General features: G+C 36.2%; 2 protein-coding genes across 3 annotated transcripts; one reads left to right on the forward strand and one right to left on the reverse strand.

Moving 5' to 3' along the window:
- The first annotated feature begins 615 nt into the window (after positions 1–615).
- Positions 616–4,039, forward strand: cfap161 (cilia and flagella associated protein 161). Its single transcript, XM_051869493.1, has 7 exons — positions 616–827; positions 921–1,010; positions 2,563–2,795; positions 2,879–2,960; positions 3,052–3,210; positions 3,307–3,380; positions 3,768–4,039. Exons 1-7 carry the CDS (start codon positions 756–758, stop codon positions 3,970–3,972), a joined length of 915 nt encoding a protein of 304 aa, XP_051725453.1. The 5' UTR covers positions 616–755; the 3' UTR covers positions 3,973–4,039.
- Positions 4,021–11,969, reverse strand: si:dkey-88e18.2 (interleukin-12 subunit beta). Of its 2 annotated transcripts, XM_051869490.1 has the most exons (8): positions 11,721–11,969; positions 10,843–10,924; positions 10,137–10,385; positions 8,585–8,687; positions 8,313–8,476; positions 7,369–7,532; positions 6,740–6,865; positions 4,021–4,411 (listed from the first exon to the last, which is right to left on the reverse strand). In XM_051869490.1, the coding sequence occupies exons 1-8, from the start codon at positions 11,838–11,840 to the stop codon at positions 4,277–4,279; spliced, it is 1,143 nt and encodes a 380-aa protein (XP_051725450.1). In that variant the 5' UTR covers positions 11,841–11,969; the 3' UTR covers positions 4,021–4,276. The 2 variants fall into 2 exon arrangements, with proteins under 2 accessions (XP_051725450.1, XP_051725451.1); XM_051869491.1 differs by lacking the exon at positions 4,021–4,411 and having other exon boundaries at positions 6,546–6,865.
- Positions 11,970–20,072: the final 8,103 nt, after the last annotated feature.

Below are 20,072 nucleotides of genomic sequence, written 5' to 3' on the forward strand. Positions count from 1 at the left end.
CTTAATAAATTATAATTGGTGAATTAGGCAAATTAGTTGATGTATTACTGCAGTGTATACTGCATCTTGAAAAAATGGTGATGTAAAATTACCTAAAAATAGGTAATGATGATTTGTAAACATAAACAATTTGGCATCTCTCTCTCTCTCTCTCTCTCTCTCTCTCTCTCTCGTCATCCGCCATTTTGGAACGGTCAAACATGAACACTGAACACTCGAGAGCGAATTGACTATGCGTCTGCAACCGTAGTTAGACGCATGTATGAATATTTTGTTAAACTAACACAGTACAACAAGACGAAGGCGTTAGCTAACACGACATTAAAAAGTTACCACAGTTTAAAAACCTATAATATTGAGTAAATACATCTCAAAAAACACAAACCAACACATTCTCACCTGTGAAAGGTTATCCCATTTCGTTGGGAATTTAAATCTAGGCGGTTTCACAACTTGAAGCTACGCAATGTTGTGGCACCATTGCTTCTTATTGTGAGCAAAGAGTATATAAGTTTTTTGCTGTGAGTGACCACAAGTTGACCGTTCCAAGATGGCGGGAGCGCCGAACTTTGGCGAAAGGACGAAAGTGTTACCATGGAAACGTAACAGGCGCAGGCGCATTAGCGCACGTCTGTTGTTACGCATCCATGGAAACAGTTTTTACCTGTAGTAGGGGCATTTACTGTAGTTTACCTTTGCATTAAACAGTATAGTTGCACACTTATCAGTCTGTCTGACTTTACAACGACTGTGAAATGGCTCATGTCCGGACCTATAATCCGCGCGTTCGTGTGGGAAACTGGAAAGAAGACGTGACTTTAGAAGAGGTTTGTTGTTTTGACGCATTTCAAAAGGGTTATTGGCTGCGTGTAAAATCTCAATAGTGAACACACATGAGTAAATGATCAGTGTCTCTCCAGGAAACCCTAAAGAACTTTATTCTTCAAAAAGACAGAGGCGAACTCACAGTCCAGAAAGAAGGAGCTTTGAGACAAAACATCCTGAAAACAGTAAGACGTTTTTTTCTTAAATGACAGAAGAGTTTTTCAACAATGTTGCAAGATGATCAGGTTTATCAAATAAAATATTAATAGAACAATATTTAAAAGCATAATTTGTTGTCTAATTTAGCCTATTTAAAAACTTTTTTTGTAAATGTTTTGCTTGAATTGTGTGCTTTATTTGATATTTTTATGTAATTAATGCAATGAGGCTTAGACATTTTTAAAGTCACCATGAAACCAAAATTGACAACTTTTTTTTTTTTTTTTTTTTGGAATATGGCAGTATTTATTATAAATGATTTATCCATGCACATCATTCTTTTTTTAAAAATTCATGTACCAACAACTTCCCCTTCCTCTTTCAACAACATTTCATCTCTTCTACTGGCGCAAGGATGGGACAATCCGTCATTCACGTGAGATCACAGCAATAGCAAACTACAACCATCCAATCAATTCCCGATGGACAATATCAAGTCCCGCCCTACATTTTTTCTTGTTAGAGAAGCCGTTTCTCTTGGATGTTATGGCAAGCCGTTTTGACTTTTTTTTCATTATCAGGATATGAATTCTTGATATCAACAATTCAGTTCTTGATATCAGGAATTACATTTCCACTAGTAACAATGTTAATTCTTGATATCAACAATTCAATTCTTGATATCTGTAATTGTATTTTCACTAGTGAAATGTCACCATAGGCTGCCATTCAAATTCAATTGTTGATATCAAGAATTGATTTCTTACTAGTTGAAATTCCAATTTCACATATCAGAAATACAATTCTTACTAGTAAAAATCATAATTTTTGATATCAATAATTACGTTGTTACTAGTAAAAATGTGAATTTTTGATATCAAGAATTAATTTGGCACTATAGTTGAAACGGCAGTTCTTGATATCAATAATTGAATTGCTACTAGAATGTTTTTGATATCTGAAAATGTTTTTGATAACTGAAAATGTATTTCTGATATCAAAATAATTTCAGATATCTAAAATGGATTTCTTACTAGTAACAATTACATTCATGATATCAGAAACTAACATTGTCACTAGTGACAATCAAATTATTGATATCAAAAATTAACATTGTTACTAGTAGCAATTCAATTGTTGATATCAAGAATAAATATTTGCACTTAAAAAGTAATTAATGATATTTAAAGTAATTAATGATATCAAAAATTATCATTTTTACTGGTAAGAATTGTATTTCTGATTTGTGAAATTGGAATTTCAACTAGTAAGAAATCAATTCTTGATATCAAAAGTTGAATTTGAATGGCAGCCTATGGTGACATTTCACTAGTGAAAAAACAATTACAGATATCAAGAATTGAATTGTTGATGTCAAGAATTAACATTGTTACTAGTGGAAATGTAATTCCTGATATCAAGAATTGAACTGTTGATATCAATAATTCATATCCTGAGAATGAATAAAAGTAAAAACAGCTTGCCATAGGATGTGTCACAATAGAGAAGAAAATGTTGACTTTAAGTGTGACAGTTTGTGTCTGCTAAATGTGAGACTGATTATATTTTTTTGTTTAGGTGAGTTTATCAGTGTCGCAGGATGGCTTTCTGCACTTTGGAGACACAATCATGCTGGTGAACTCTGGAGGTGGAGAACATGACCAGCGTGGCTCTTGTGTTCTTAGCATCATTGCCGACAGCAGTAATATTGCATCACAGACAAATTCAGTCCCCCACCTTCTCGGGCCCCTCCAAGTGGGGGGATCTCACAGCATGACCCCTTGTGTTAGAAACGCCTTTATTATTACAAGGTATTGCACATGCACATTCAAATGTACTCAATCGCACACACATAGTTGCTGATCTGTTATGTCATATGTGGTCTGTGATTCAGTGTTGATGGGACCTCAGATGGAGAGGTGCTCAGGTACGATCAAAGCTTTGCCCTGAGAACTACTGCAGGCTTCGCCGGAGAGGTAAACAAGCGAATGAAATGTATGCACATTTTTTTTGTAATTGCTGATTGTGGATCCCAAGTCTTAACATTTTATGTTCAACTCCACATAGCTGTTCCTTGCCAGTGATCACAGAACATTTCTGAAGTGTGCTAAGAAGTCTCGACTACAGGAGTTGAGCTTAGTAGAGGAGTTTGATTTCCTGTGCTGGTGGAAGGTCATTTACTTTGACCCCCAAGAAAGGCTTGAAAATGAGGGATACCCTGTTCAGGTGCACACACTTTCAAACTAAATCTTTTTCAAATGTACTTGTTGCGATTGCAGACTGGCAACTTAATAACGTGGCGTGAATGCTTTGTTTTGACAGGTGAACAGCAAGGTTTTGATTTCCCACTGTAAGACCAATCAATGTCTGGCTGCATTGGGCAATCATATCCTATGGTAATGTTAAATTTCATACTGTAAAAATGTACTGTATTCAAGTTATCAGGGAATAGCTAAATATTACAGGTGCTCCAAAATTAAATTCCTAATGAATAAAACTCACTTTACATTCTACATTTTCTTGTTGAAAATCTTGCTTCACTCAGAAATATGTAGTTGCATTTAGTGTAATTATTTAAGAAATAAACTCAATGTTTATCCATATATTAGGTAAGTTTTAGCCATATTTAATATTTAGAAATATATTTAACATTTTTATTTAGAATTATATGTATGTACTTGAGGTTTAGAACAGGTCGGTCTAATTTAATGTTTATTTTGTGTGGAATATTTACTTGTGTTTATGTATTTATTTATTTATTTATTTTTGGTTTGTGTGTTTAGGACTCCATTTGGTAAAGAGTATGAACTCACTGCTCACACCTTCTTGGACTCCCATAAAGCTGAGCGGGACAATAACCATTGGCTGTTTTTTACGGCTCATCCTGCCAATCAAAATCAAAGCCTGATGCAACTGCAACAAGATACAGTCATAACGGATGAGCACAGAGAAAACCAAGAGGATACACAAGTTCAGGAGTGCAGTTAAAAAGAACAGAGACTTGAAAGGAAATAACAGAATAATTATATCAATAAATATTTTTGGAAATACAGTATTTTATTTCTTTATATATTTACTGATTTTTACAAAGTAGAGAATTCCATAAAGCCCCTGAAAGGAGCCAGCATCCCCTCCTAACTCACTGCTGCCCCCTGCTGTTGAATACTCAGCTCAGCATTGCAATGTTTATTCAGCATTTATTCAAGCCATCCTATACACAAATTCAGTCTATATTTACAATGTTTGAATTGGCATAAAAATATACTTTTAGAAATTCAAAAGCATGCCCAGTTCAGAAGTTTATTCTTTTTCCCCAATGCCGATTTACTCTTGATTTTTCTTCTTTTTTCTTGGTCTTGTTTTTTTTCCCACTTTTTTTCTTTGCCACCTTGTTTTTGGTACGGTTTCTTTTTCCCTTATTGGGCACCTATACAGAAAACAAGAAATAATGTGCATTCTGTCATAAACACACACAGATATATGGACTCAAATCTTCTCTCTCATGTATACATACAGTTCAAATGTTTGGGGTCAGTAAGGCAATAAATTGATCAGTGAAAAGTAAAGACATTTTTCCAGGAATAAATTTGGTAACACTTTATTTTAAGGCGTAGTTACACGTTACTACATGTACTTGCTATAGTAATTTATTTACTATAGTAAATTATGTATATTTACAAGTAACTAGCCCTAAACTAAACCCTAACCGTAACTCAACAGTAAGTACATGAAGTTAATTAATATTACTCAGTACTTATTTGTGCAAGTACAGTGTAACTATGTCAATCCAAGAGTTTTATCTCCCATAGAAAACAACGAAATTACTACATTCAAGGTCCAGAAAAGTAGTAAAGACATCATTAAGATAGTCAACCTACAGTGATTCAACCTTAATGTTATGAAGTGACGAGAATACTTTTTTGCTCAAAAACAAAACAAAAATAACGACTTTATTCAAAATTTTTCCTCTTCCCTGTCAGTCTCTTACGCAGTTGCCACAGTGAACGCAGTGCAGAGCTTCTGTGTTTACATCCAAACGCCGGCTTAGTATTGGTTGATGCTGTTCACGTGAGCACCACGACATATGCGTGTGATGCTGGCGCAAGAGCAGGCCAATACTGAGTCAGTATTCAGACAAAATTGAAAATTACCCCATGATTTACTCACCCTCAAGCCATCCTAGGTGTATATGACTTTCTTCTTTCAGATGAATACGTTCGGAGTTATATTAAATAATGTCCTGACTCCTGGCTCTCCCAATCTTTATAATGGCAGTGAATAGAGATTTTCAAGCCCAAAAAAGTGCATCCTTCCATCATAAAAGTAAACCATACGGCTCCGGGGGGTTAATAAAGGCCTTCTGAAGTGAAAACTTTAAAATCTTAAATAAATGGCTTCTGGCAGACAATCATACGCACATCGACTTACACCAAAAGAGTAACCCCTTATGAGATGTAGGAGTAGTGTAAGCTTTGACGCCTCTTGCTGTTCAAACAAAAAGGGCCGTGCAACAAACTCAAGCTCCTCTTATGTCGAAATCCTCCAACATTTCTCTTTAAAAATTCTCGTTTTAGACTTCTAATCCGTGACCGGTGTTTTGTTTTGCTCTATCCTCTGCGCTTCCGTGTTCGTCTTTGCGTCATGCGTCAAGTCAGAGTTCACTCTTTCGCCATAAATCAATGGAAGCTAATTATTTTAGTTTTTAAAGTTTTAAATGTGGATATTTTTCTTACACAAAAGCATCACTTCGCTTCAGAAGGCCTTTATTAACCCCCTGGAGCCGTGTGGTTATCTTTTATGATGGATGGTTGCACTTTTTTGGGCTTCAAAATCTCATCCTCTATTTACTGCCATTATAAAGCTTGGACATTATTTAATATAACTCCAATTGTATTCATCTGAAAGAAGAAAGTCATATGCATCTAGGATGGCTTGAGGGTGAGTAAATCATCGGGTAATTTTCATTTTTGGGTGAACTATCCCTTTAAGGTTGAACCACTGTCGTCACATGGACTATTTTAATGATGTCTTTACTACCTTTCTGGGCCTCAAGATGTGCAATGACGTTGCTGCCTATGTGTGCTTCAGAAACCTCTTGGATTTCATCAAAAGTATCTTAATTTGTGTTCCCAAGATGAACGAAGGTCTTAACGGGTTTGGAATGACATAAGGGTGAGTAATTAATGACAGAAATTTCATTTTTGGGTGAACTAACCCTTTTAGCCTTGTCTGTGAAACCAGGGGTAAAAAACCTTACCAACCCCAAATTTATAAACATGTATTATACACCTTTATACTTGTACATCTGCAATACACACAATCATGTTTATTGTAAATCAACGGAAAATGCTCCTATCAAACCCTACACCACTTTTGTCTGGAGAAAGCAAGCTGCCAACATTTAGAGATTGTTTTAGGGTTTAGTGAAAGATGGAAAGCTATAGCTGTATAAGATGTTGAAATGTATTAAACAAACAAACAAACAACATTTCACAATAATTCCTGTCAATGAAGGCCAGTGAACTGCAACTGTGATACTTCAGGAATAAAGAGACAGAATAGAAGAGCAAAGGATTTTAATAGGACAAAGACATGGTGCATACATTCGTACAGTGTGTAACAGTCATATGTAACCAATGCCGTGATCATTCATACATAAACACATAAATAAAAAAATAAATAAGGAACTGGAAAATGGGAAAGGAGATATAAATAAAGGGATCAGGAGGAAGGGAGGTTTAAATCACTAGTTTACGTTTTTCCATGTGGTCCACTCGCTCCACTGAGAGAGGAGCAGCATGTCTCTGCAGCGCACCCTTAGTTTACTGATTTGCCCTTCAACTGCAATCTTTGACCCCTCCTCCCATTCTTTAGTCTTCAGCTGTGAATATAAAGGAACAGAAAACAAGAAGATTAATTAAAATTCTTAAAGGGATAGTTAACCCTAAAATGAAAATTGAGATTTTCAGTAAGTAATGATTTAAATGGTTCCTAACACCACATCTAGACAGTTGTCGCGTTAGTGTGAGGCTGTCTACGCTGAATGCGACAAAGCAACTGTTGCAATTGCAAATCCATTTGTTCTTTGTGTCAGAAGCAGTATGTCAGAAATAAAACGGGGCATTAGTTTACTGTTGGGATTGTGTTGCGTCGCATCTAGTGTAGACAGCATCACTGATTATAATGGGCTGCTTTTGTCGCTTCGCTTCTGGTTTAGACACGGTGTAACACAAAGCCATCAATACTTCTGTTAAACTTTCTCATGAAAGAAAGTCATATAGGTTTGGGATGACATAAAAGTAAATGATGACTGAATATTTATTTCATTTTTGGTGAACTAATCTTTAAAGATGTGCACTAGTGTGTGCAGGAGAGCATTCTTACCTCCCCATTGTGTCGAATCTGGTACTGAATCTGATGCTTCAGAGGAAAGAAACTGTAGGGCTGCGGCCAGGAAGAAGGAGGCATCACCTCCACTTCTATGATTTGCTTATCACTCCCCTTATTTTTTACTGTGCAGATTGAAATGTTTGGATCGTCTGGCTTAACTAGGAAAAAAGAGAAATTACATTCAGTCAATGATGATGCTTTAGACCAGTGGTTTTCAACCAGGGCCCACTAGGGGGCCTCAGCACACTTCTAAGAGGGCTGCCAGATGACTTGAAACATTTTTAAAAGAATATATAATTATTAAAATTATTATTGTTAATATGTTAAATACAATTCAATGTAATAAAAAAGCTATAAAAATACACACAATCAAGATGTAAACTGATTTTTTTCTTCTTTTTTTCCCCCTTTTTTTATTTTATTTTTTTCCTTTTTTACTTTTACCTTTTTTTTTTTTTTGGAGACATTTTTTGGTCCCCATGAGGAAAACAGCTTATAAATCATACTAAGTGATGTTTTTTGAAAATGTAAATATGCAGAAAGTTTTCTATGATAGGTAGGTTTAGGGTTAGGGGATAGAGTATACAGTTTGTACAGTATAAAAATCATTATGTCTATGGAAAGTCCCCATAAAACGTGGAAACCCAACATGATGACTTAAAATTATTTGAAATAAGACCAAAAATGTACACAACTAAAGCCCGAAACACACCAAGCCGAAGGTCGGCCGTCGGGCAGTTTTTGTTCGTCTGCCGACTAAGTTTCTCAGGCTGTGTCCGAAATCGCCCCCTATACCCTTTAGGAAGGAGTCAAGTGTAGGTTTGAACTCTGATTTGGACTAAGCAATTGAGCTAAGTGTTAAAAAAAGCCTGATTCTTTAAATACTATAAAATAAGTTAATCAGAGCATAAACTGACAGTCTTAACCCACACACTCACCGATGTCTCGGAGGTAGAAGCTGTAGTCAGTTTTCATATAACAGCAAGTGGAAACCGCCTCTCCAGTTATCAGCAGTCGCTCAGATTCTTCAGAATAGGAATTCGTTGAATGTGGGAGAAAAAATACCCCATCCACAGACTGTGACACCCAGTCACCATCATCCCTAAATAAATATAAAACGCATATACAGTTGAGCTCATTGTATCCGTGATGAGCTCACTGAATCAAAATAAGCTTACTGTACCCGTGGGTGTGTTTGCATGTCTGATACCTTGTATTGCGAAGTCTGAAAGCAGTAAATTCATCTGAGGTCCAGGTACATTTGATGCGTTCAGAGCAAGAAAAAGTTTCTGCTGTGCAATTGATGTTAAAACCTGAAAAGGAAGAAAGAAATATGCTAAAAAAGCTAAACCTGATTGAACAGACAAAGCTTGAATACTCTCACTGTGTCCGAAACCAAACATAGCTGCCTTCCTGCTTTGCAGCCCAGACAGTCAATGACTCAACAGGCAGCTATTTTTAGAGGCACTTTAAAGAAACTAGTTTTAAACTGCCTTCCAAAGCACTATAACAGCACATATAATGATCTAGATAAGCAGTTTCCATCTAGTTTTACTTCAAATACCAGAAAAAAACAGTACCAACATGTCCTTAAAATCTGTCAGCTTGATTCTACCCACTGACAGCAGTATTTACACAAAATAGTACTGTAGAATTTGTTTGTACACACAGCCTTTGACGTCAGCAACAAAACATATGGAAAGTGTTTTCTCATTGTTTGATAAGCTATGCATGATTTTATGGTTGTTTGTATTAATATTTGCATTTAGCATTGTTATTTTTTGCTATTTTGTGACTGTGAGCATAAGGATATCATTAGAGAGAGTCACTGACTTAGAATGTAGAATGATCAAGTGAGTTTACTAATAACAAGTGACTATTTCATCACTAGAATGCTTAGTTCTCATTAAAAATATGATCAAATGTTAAAAAAGTATATTCATGAATTGACTTTTTATTTGGCTGTGTCTTCCTAACTCCGTATACACGGCCTCTCATAGAGCTGTTGGCAAAATACTGTGGTTTTACCATTGTGGACAGTGTTTTAATGTGTAATGTATTAACGTAATATTGGATAATGACATGGTTAATGAATATCAGAATGCAGGGTCAGCATCCTTTTTGGTCTTAGGATGACAATCCTATCAAACAATCATATGCCAAACCATTCCTAACCATAACCTAACCTTAAAATCTGCTTCACTCAAAAAAAAAAAAAAAAAATGATGGGTTGAAAATGGACAAACTCAGTGATTGGGTTGATTAACCCAGCGATTGGGTTAAATGTTTGCCCATCGTGCTCAGCAGTTTTATTTAACTCAACTATTGTTCAAAAATTACTGTATGGCTGGCTTAAAATGAACCCAAAATAGGTTGGAAATTAAAAATCAAACACATAATTACTAGAGGCAACAATAATAATCAAAAGGTGAACAAATTAATAAACAGTTATTAATAATAAATGCTTATTGTTTAATTATTATTCATTAAACTTATTAATAAATGTTAATTTATTAAACATATTAATAAATGTTAATTTCCAACATACTTTGGGTTCATTTTAAGCAAGCAATACAGTAATTTTTAAACAATAGTTGAGTTAAATAAAACTACCCAGCAAGTTGGGCAAACATTTAACCCAACCACTGGGTTAAAACAACCCAATTGCTGGGTTTGTCCATTTTCAACCCAACTTGGGTTGTTACTAACCCAGCATTTTTTAGAGTGTTGATAGGAATGTTAGGAATAGATGACGTTCCCACCTGTAGCTTCTTTAGACTTGTCAAGCAAGAGATAGGTGTAGTCTTCAAGACCCGTATCACTCCAGCAGGTGTAATTCCCGATTTGGTCTTTCTGCAGGTCAATCACAGTCAGATGCCGACCACTGAGTTTTTCATAATCTGATTCCACTATATCCACTATGCCAAGTGCGTCCTCACGTTTCCATGTGACACTGTCTTTATTTGTTTTACAGGTCAGGGTAACGGATGTGCCTTTCTCACCAATTTCAACTACATAAAGAGAAACAATTCAGAGAACAGAATAGATGCCAGAACTGTGAATGTGTGTGTAGTCATTGTGTACATTGTGGGCACTTTCATGTTAATATACATTGGATAGATAGATAGATAGATAGACAGACAGACAGACAGACAGATAGATAGATAGATAGATAGATAGATAGATAGATAGATAGATAGATAGATAAAACGACAGACAGACAGACAGACAGACAGATAGACAGATAGATAGATAGATAGATAGATAGATAGATAGATAAAACGACAGACAGATAGATAGATAGATAGATAGATAGATAGTCACTTTTTACACCACTGAATATTTTTCTGGTTAGAAAAACAAGTAGGAAAGTCCCCACTATGATATAAAACCATGTGTGTGTGCGTGCATGTATGTGTGTGTGCGCGCGCGTGCGTGCGTGCGTAATGATGTGGTTAGTGCTCTCACATTTCTCAGGGAAAAATTTAAGAGCAGACATCCTCGTTATGGACAAACAGACGAGAACGATGAACCTCATCAACAAACCCATCTGGAGAAATAATCCACAAATTGAAATGTTAAATATTTATAATGTATTTAATATTCAATGATCAAAAGAAAATACAAAAGAAAAAATTATGTAAGCAGCACAATACCTTCATCAAGCATTAGTGTAGCAATACACTCTAAAAAAATGTTGGGTTAAAAACAACCCAAGTTGGGCTAAATACGGTAATGTTTAAACAATAGTTGAGTTAAATAAAACTACCCAGCAGGTTGGGCGAACATTTAACCCAGCCACTGGGTTTGTCCATATTTAACCCAACTTGGGTTATTTTTAACCCAGCATTTTTTTTAGAGTGTATTTACTGAACATTAACCCATATTGGTAAATGGCAATTATTATAATAACTGCCATCATAAAAATATATAGAATAATTATTAATTACCACTATTGACAGGAGGAATTTTGCGATTGTAAGCCATGGACCAAAAAGGATGAAACATTAGATAGTTGAGACTTTTCTCTTGTTAATATTCATATTTACATGTATCAGTTTAAATTAGAAAAGTAGGGTAATATGAGCTCATGAAACTGACTGTAAAGAATTTATATATAAGATTCAGCGAAATGTCTAAAATATGGAGCATGTCGCACTGCAAGACATCAGCTTTCCAAGTTTCATGTTAAAAACTATATTTCTTGTTTAAACTTCTTTTCTCTTATTTTAACCTTGTATATTGTTATATAAACTTTTAAATACATCTGTACAGCTTTAATGTAAATGAATATGATTTAAGTGAATTAAGTTTGCAATCGCTCCGAGCGTAAATCATGGTCTTACCTTTGTGCTGTTGTTCTGACGCACGTCAAATTCAGCGCAGAAAAAAAAAATCAAGTGCGACTGTCTGCGGTGCGTCCTATGTTCTCTAGTGGGGTCTGTGCGTGCTTTTATTCCACACATTTCGACACCCACGCAACACTTTGGCAAAATTGCGGATTCTTAGAAAGTGTTCATCATGAACAAGTGTTAAAATTACCACTAAAGACGCGCGCGGTCATTCTCTGAGAGAAGGGTTCTCTTCCCCTCTCTGTCATCACTCCCATTATAGACCAGTTTCACAAGTGTGATCGTTTATCCAGATTGTATAGTACCATACTAGGGTTAATTCAGGGTGATTGGGACACTTTTTGCTATTGAGATGAATTGGAAAAAAATGTCCCAATCAACCTTAATTCACCTTATATAGCTGGGTAAATTTGGGCACATATATATTCCCTGGTACTTATCTAATGATTGCTATATGTGCCTTTAGTAGCATTCTATAAACTGCTAAAATAGATATTATACTATACTATATAGGGTAACATTACAAAGTGGGTGAACAGAAACTTTTTAAAAACTTTTTATTCATTTATTTTTTTTTATATTAAAGGGCAATATTTGCCCTCTTTTTAACTTATTTTTACATAATAAAGAGGCACACTAGAATCCATTTGAATTAACTGTCTAATCCTTATGTTGAAAACATTTATATCTTCAAAATATATCTTCAAAACAACCGTTTTTATCAGCTACTTACTCAACAGCATTTGCCCTTGAGATATTTTGTACATTTGTTAGAGAAATTGTTTTTAATAAATGACATACTTTAAGAAGGACAACACACACTGTATGAAAGAACATCTATATAAATATTAGATTAGATGATTAGACTATAATCTTCATTAGATTATAAAAATTATGTGAGGGGAAAGGGCACAGATTTTGGCTGCTCCTTTTTACTTGATGGGCTATCTTTTTCCATGCTTTTCCTAATCAATAACTAAAATAATTTTGTATGCATATATATATTAATAATTTGTGGTGATGCTTTTTTAGAGCTCAGACTCTTTCAATTATTTCTGCTTTAGCTAAATTCAAGAACAACAGAGAACATAAGAGTGGGTTAGAAGGAACTGAGAAAAGAAAAATTCTTGCATTTTGTTCTTGCCAGATTTCTGTTCTTGTCTTCAATATAATCAGCCAGCCAGGAGGTCAAACCTTTAACCACAAGTGCAAATAAACACACTATAAGTGAGAGAAATAAGGAAGTGAGAGAATTACATACATGAAGGAAAGACTGATATGGCTACAAAAGAGACATTGAATTCAGTGAGTTTAAACTCTCATTGAAACATCGACTTTGAATTCAAAGTGCTTACAGGTTTATCTTCTAAATATAGATTAAATAGTTTGCACATTGCCTGCAACTGGTCATAACTCAATAGTCTCTTTCCTGCTCAGCCTTTCTGAATTCTAGAAAAAAATATGGGGTCTGAATTTCCCCTTTCTTCTCACGTCCACTTTAAATAAATGTGTGACAGAAACCAAACATGTTGTTGGTGAAGAAGATAAGAGGACTTGATAAAGATCTGTGGTTGAAGCCTGTAAATGTGTAGTACAGTAGTTCCTCTGTTTAGCCTTTGCTTTGCAAATGATCTAAACACTGAACTTCTGTATGCCACGCAGGGGGAAACCATGTCTGGTGAGTGGTTGGCAATTTTGGGTATTTCAGGAGATGAAACATGCATTTTATTGCATTGTGTGTGTTTGCGACTATTTGGTTAGCCTGTGAATACAGTGAAAAGCTGATTCCTTATAGGCGTACATGTGTAAGAGTTTTTCTAAAAAGGCAATGGACTGACATCATTCTGGCAGGTCCCCTTGATGTCAGAAACGTAACACTTTCCTCAAAAGTGCGTAAGTCATTAGGTATTATTAAAATTCACTCGCCAGGCCATGAAATTTCCTCAAGCGCATGCATTATGATGAAAATGACACATTTCTTTGCCTTGACACACGTGTCACTAATTGCTAATATTAGGAAGGCACATGGAAACTCAATTTTGTCCTTTGAGTTTACAGTCCAACAGTGCAAAGCTTCTTTGTACACTCTTAAAATTAAAGGTTAAAGTATTAGTTCACTTTCAAATGAAAATTACCCCAAGCTTTACTTACCCTCAAGCCATCCTAGGTGTATATGACTTTCTTCTTTCTTCCGAGCTTTATAATGGCAGTGAGCGGGATCAACGAGTATGAGCTGAAGAAAGTGTCTCCATCCACATCCATCCATCATAAACATACTCCACACGACTCTGGGGGGTTAATAAAGGCCTTCTGAAGCGAAGTGATGCATTTGTGTAAAAAAAATATCCATATTTAACAAGTTATGAAGTAAAATATCTAGCTTCCGTCAGACCGCCTTCCATATTTAAGTTACAAAGAAAGTGTAAACTGGCGTCGCGTCAGTTAAGCTTTTTCCGTAAGTTGAATAGGGAAGGCGTAGGACGTAGCGTAAGCTTTTTGAACTGCGAGAGTTTTACACTTTCTTCGGAAATTGAATACGGAAGGCGGTCTGGTGGAAGCAAGATATTTGACTTCATAACTTGTTAAATATGGATTTTTTTTTACACAAACGCATTGCTTCGCTTCAGAAGGCCTTTATTAACCCCTTGGAGCCATGTGGAGTATGTTTATGATGGATGTAGATGGAATCCCTTTCTTCAACTCAAACTCGTTGTCCTGCTCACTTCCATTATAAAGCTCGGACATGTCAGGATATTTATTAATATATCTCCGACTGTGTTCATCAGAAAGAAGAAAGTCATATACACCTAGGATGGCTTGAGGGTGAGTAAAGCTTGGGGTAATTTTCATTAGAAAGTGAACTAATACTTTAAAGGGGGATTTCTTTTCACAGCAATGCTACAGATAAACCATTTTGGTTTCCTAAAAAAACTTTTTCTTAGTGTGAAGAACATTTTAATAATTTAAAGAACCTTTAAAGAACCTATAAACCTATAAAGAAGCTTTTGTGCTATGGAAAGGTTCCATGGATGTTAAAGGTTCTTTATTGAACCATCAATGCCAATAAAGAACCTTTATTTTTAAGAGTGTGGCAAAATTTAAATAACTTTGCTGCCTCAAGAGGAACTCAGACTGTGACTGTCCCCTGTGATAGCACATGTGCCCACATCCTGAAAGCACCAAAGGACACGTAGGTACTTCTGCTATGAAAAATGCTATTTGACTAATTTTGTGAACATAAAGCTTAACCTGATGTTTCCCTTTCACTTAGACATATGCTGAGGAAGACATATTCTGAAAAGTCATGCCATTTTGTTAATTTCTAGAAAGCCAGAATTGGCCTGTCCCCTTATCTAAATATCATGAGCATGAAAGTACCGAATAAGGCCAGTCACTTCTCACTTTACTCTTTCATCTGGGTCACACATGAAGATGCTGTACATTCCGGTTCTATTCATACATCTCTCTTGTCTATCTATCTATCTATCTATCTATCTATCTATCTATCTATCTATCTATCTATCTATCAGGACATAATAAAAAATTATCTAAATTAGGTAAATACAACTTCAGATGAACATCAACACATGACATATTACTGTCACGTGTGTTCTGTTGTCTGTCATGTTCTCATTAGTTGCCATGGTGTCTGATTATATTAATCCTTGCCCAGCTGTTCCCGTTTGATTCCCTCATTTACTCTGTGTATATATTCTCCCTGTTCAGTTCAGTCCCTGGTCGGTTATTGTTTGTGTATGCTTACGTTTTTGTGTGTTACATGCTGTTACGCTTCCACCTGATTATTATATTAAACTCTGTTTATTGTGAATCAGCCTTTGTCTGCCTTCGTTACGTGACAATTACATTGTGTCATTATTTATTTAACACATAGGCCGAATTGGAGAAGCCATGTGTGACATACTAAGTACATCCTTTCTGCTTCCATAGAAATTAAGAGGGTAAGAAGCAGTCAGGCACTGCTACTCAAATGCCTTTGATTAACTGATCATCAGCAAGTGTGACCACCTCTATAAAAGCAGAATTTTTGGCAGTTGGCTGGAGCATTCAGGTGTTAATACAATGCCATGGAGGAAAGACATCATCAATGATCTTAGAGAAGCAATTGTTGCTACCTTCAATCTGAGAAAGGTCCAAACAATTTGAAGTCCATCAGTTCAACAGTGAGAACGATTATTCACAAGTGGGAAAACATTCAAGACAGTTTCCAATCTTCCCAGGAGTGGATGTCCCATTAAATTAAATTCAGACTGTGCAATGATCAGAGAAATTGCAAAAAAAACAAAAAAAAAAAAACAAGAGCTACTTCTCAGACTCTACAGGCCTCAGTAAAGTTCATGACAGTACAATTAGAAAAAGACTGGCCAAGTATGGTATGTTTGGAAGGGTTGCCAGGAGAAAGCTTCTTCTCTCTAAAAAGAACATGGCAGCATGGCATAGGTTTGCAAAGCTGCATCTGAACAAACCACAAGACTTCTGGAACATGGTCCTTTGGACAGAGTGGAGATGTCTGGCCATAATGCACAGTGCCATGTTTGGCAAAAACCAAACATAGCATATCATCATAAACACCTCCTACCTGCTGTCAAGCATGGTGGTGGAGGGGTGATGATTTGGGCTTGTTTTGCTGCCAAACACAGCATATCAGCAATGTAAGCATATAAGCAATATAAGGTGTTTACCTTATACCTGCTGCTGTCAAGCACGGTGGTGGAGGGGTGATGATTTGGGCTTGTTTTGTTTTAAGAGAGATGTGCATAAACAGATGCCAAAAAATCTCAAAGAAATGAAGCAGAATGTGAGAGGCTGATAAAGTCATACAGAAAATGAGTACTTTAAAGGTGCGTTAAGTAGATTTTGAACAACGCTGTTGGATATTGTTGATATTTGAAATCAACCCAAACAAACCCACCCCTCTTTTCGTTGCTCCACCTCCAAAACTCACACTCCAATCCTAACCACCCTGCTCCAAGTCAGTCTCGAACCCTGGCCCGATCATTGCTGACATGCGAGGCGAATGCACTACCAATGACTCTAAACACCACATTCTCTAGTAGTTGTCAGTGCGCAGTGGTTTACCTGCACAACTCTCACTATCTGGCCACTGTTACACACGCAGTACGAGAGTGGGTGTCTGTTTATCACAACTGATGCGCAACAAAATGCTTCACGAAAAATAAAGCGCAGTTGATGAACGAATGACAAGGAAGCACAAAAAATGAATGTCCAGTACACAAGAGTAAATACAAGTGTTCGTTGTTAGTCGCCAACAGCACAACAGCTCCAGACAATCAAAACCCAGTGTTACTTACATGAGAAAGAATTAAAGCAGCCTCCGCGTCTGTTTTCAGGCCTTCCGACTTAGCTCTCTCCAGCGCTGGAAAGCTTTTCTAATATAAATGCGGTCCTAAAGCGCTTGCCCAGTCATAAACCTTCATTCCAGTGATATTCTTTTGAGCTCTTTTGTATTGTGTCCCATCTCTCGTTCTGCAGTTTTTTATTTATTTTTTTTATTTTCAAATCTCCCTCTTGCTCGTTCTCTCTCCTCGACCGTCATACGCCCCCTAATGCTGATTGGTTAGACGATTAGAGTCTACTTTTAAATTATTGCTGCTAAAAGTGGATCTACAACCAACTGAATCATAGGGTGTAGATAGTTTGTCACCTATCCAATTTGGCTTTATTTTTGTTAAAAACAAAAATGAAACAGTAAAATATGTCATGTGCTGTTGTTCATCTGAGGTTGTATTTACCTAATTTTGAGACCTGCTTTTTTTATTATGTCCTGATTCTTAAAACCAAAGAATTTAAAAGGATGCCCTACTTGGTACTACTTGGAATATTAAGTTTCACTTACGAATGGAAATACTCACAGAGTCTGAACAAGACGCTATGGGTAACTACTCCAGCGTTACCGGTGTCTGAAGCATGTGTAATAACACGACAATAACATTGGTCGGTGACAGCCTATGACACCACTACTGATGCAACGTGAGTATAAAAGGGCTCCTGTAGTACATGTCATCCTCTTCTTTGTCTTCAGAGATCTTTTGTTTGTGACGTGTTGAAGGAGATTATGGATAGCGCTAGTGCAATGCATTTCAGGAAGTGTGTGCAGCCGTGTCAGCGTTGATGACTCGCACGACCTGTGTGTTATTTGCATGGGTGAGGAGCATGCACGCTCAGTCCTCAATGGGGCTAAATTTGAGCATTGCAAGGATTTCTCTATAAAGAAACACCACTCTCGTTTGTTCCTTTTCTCAAGGGAATTGGGACAAGCTGGGATAATTAATGACACACACCTGAACTGAATGATAAATCAAATTAACAACCATGACAACAAACTCAACAGGGGAAAAGTGCAAACTGAAGGTATCCTCACGGTATCCACACGGAGATCTAATCTCACCATCATCGAGGATTACATGGAGAAACAGAAAAAACTGAGACAGACTAAGGGGCTGTTGAAAACTTTTTATGCATTTTGTCCATTCATTTACACGACAACGCCATTTTGGTGGCCTGAAAACGCAAACTTTTGAAAACTGGTTTCAAAGTGGAAGTTTTTGTAAACGATACCGTTATCATCTCCGTGTAAACCGCAAAAATGCAAATCTATGAAAACGGTGACGTCTTGCACATACGTATTACGTCTTTAGTCTATCCATCTTATTTGTCAATGCAGAAATAAGGTGTTTTTTGGGAATGTGCGAGACTTCTATAGGGAAATAACAGGACAAATATCAAAGAGCAACTGTAAAAATAAGGTGGATAGGTGTGCGCGAGGTGAGTGCTCTGTGAAAGAATGTGTATATGCGCAAGCGCGTAGTCTTTCTTTATAAAGTGACATCGCCAACTACTTGTCTGGCATGTGTAGTACAGCGTTTTTAGTCGTTTTCGCAGATCCATGTGAACAGGGATAGTTTTGATAACGTTGTCATCTGTACAAAGAAAAAACATTTCCGTTTTTAGTGCATTGTTGCCATGCAGACATACCCTACTTTCAGAAGAACTATGTTGCAACATGGCTTATTCTTCCAATCAGGAATAAGCTACAGTGATGATACTTATAGTGCACATGCTCCTCCTAAGAAAGCAGGCACATGTGATTGTGTCCATTCCTACTTCATAAACTGCTTTAAGCTAAAAAGTATTTTTTTTTTTTTTTTTTTGTCATACTGAATAAACTGTTTGCGTAAAGTATTGTAAAATCATATAATTTTAATCAGTGTTTTCTTAGCTTCTAACAAGCATAGCTAGCATGTGTCAAAGCTATTATGTCAAGCAAGCAAGTTTTATTATGGCTGTCATTTATCACAATATTAATGAATTTTATTGATTAATAAAAAAGTGTAATTGTAATTTTATGGATTAATACAGAACCCCTTTCAATAGTATGGTCTTGATTAGCTGGTTCAGATGTGTTTAATTGGGGTTAACGCTGAAATCTGCAGGACAGTGGGCCTACAGGAGCAGGATTGGACACCCCTTCACTAAACATTTTGCTAAATGTTTAAAAACATGTTTTGGCGATTTATGAACCTTTTTACTAGTGAGGACCAGTAAAATGCCCTTACTAGTTGGTTGTCATAATATTTCACTAAGTAAGTGAGGACATTTTGCCTTCACAACAAGTATAACCAAACCTGTGTTCAAGTTCACAGAGTTATTATTCAATTTCAGTGTATTGATTTTGATTTAAAAAAAAATATTTTGTAGTTCAAATGTACTTACTTTTGATGCCTCAACCCCTACTGATTTAAAATCCAACAATCCAATAATTCCTAGATTTATTTTCATAATTTTCACGACTCGTACAGGCACATGAAGTCACTAGTGCAGCAGGCAAGCTTGAAATATGGAAAAGCTTACATTCAGCGGATGGAAATATTGCCATTACATTGATTTTGTCGGGAGGAAAGATGATCTGAACGCTGTTGTGTAAGTTATGGCATTACATTACTCTGGCATTACATGGCTTGCCCACCCACATCGCTCTGATCCCGATATAAATTATATTACTATAATTAAAAATCTTTTTGAAAAATTAAACATTTTCTTATGAACGCAATGTGAGTTCTTTTGATAAAATACATCATTAAAAAATAATCGTAACTGGGTAACAGAGAAATTATAGCTACAATTAGCTTCAAGATACACATGACAATTAGTGAGATTAAAAGTCACTATCAATCACCATTGAGAGTGTTTAAAATAAAGTCTGACTGCGATGCAATGTGGATTTTGGTCAAATGATGAGGCAGAAATATGTTGCTAGTAACTTTTTAGAAAAATTTTATGGGAAAGATACACAATTACAACTTCTGT

Source organism: Ctenopharyngodon idella, chromosome 18 (genome assembly GCF_019924925.1).
Source record: "Ctenopharyngodon idella isolate HZGC_01 chromosome 18, HZGC01, whole genome shotgun sequence".
In the NCBI taxonomy this organism is placed as follows: domain Eukaryota; kingdom Metazoa; phylum Chordata; class Actinopteri; order Cypriniformes; family Xenocyprididae; genus Ctenopharyngodon; species Ctenopharyngodon idella.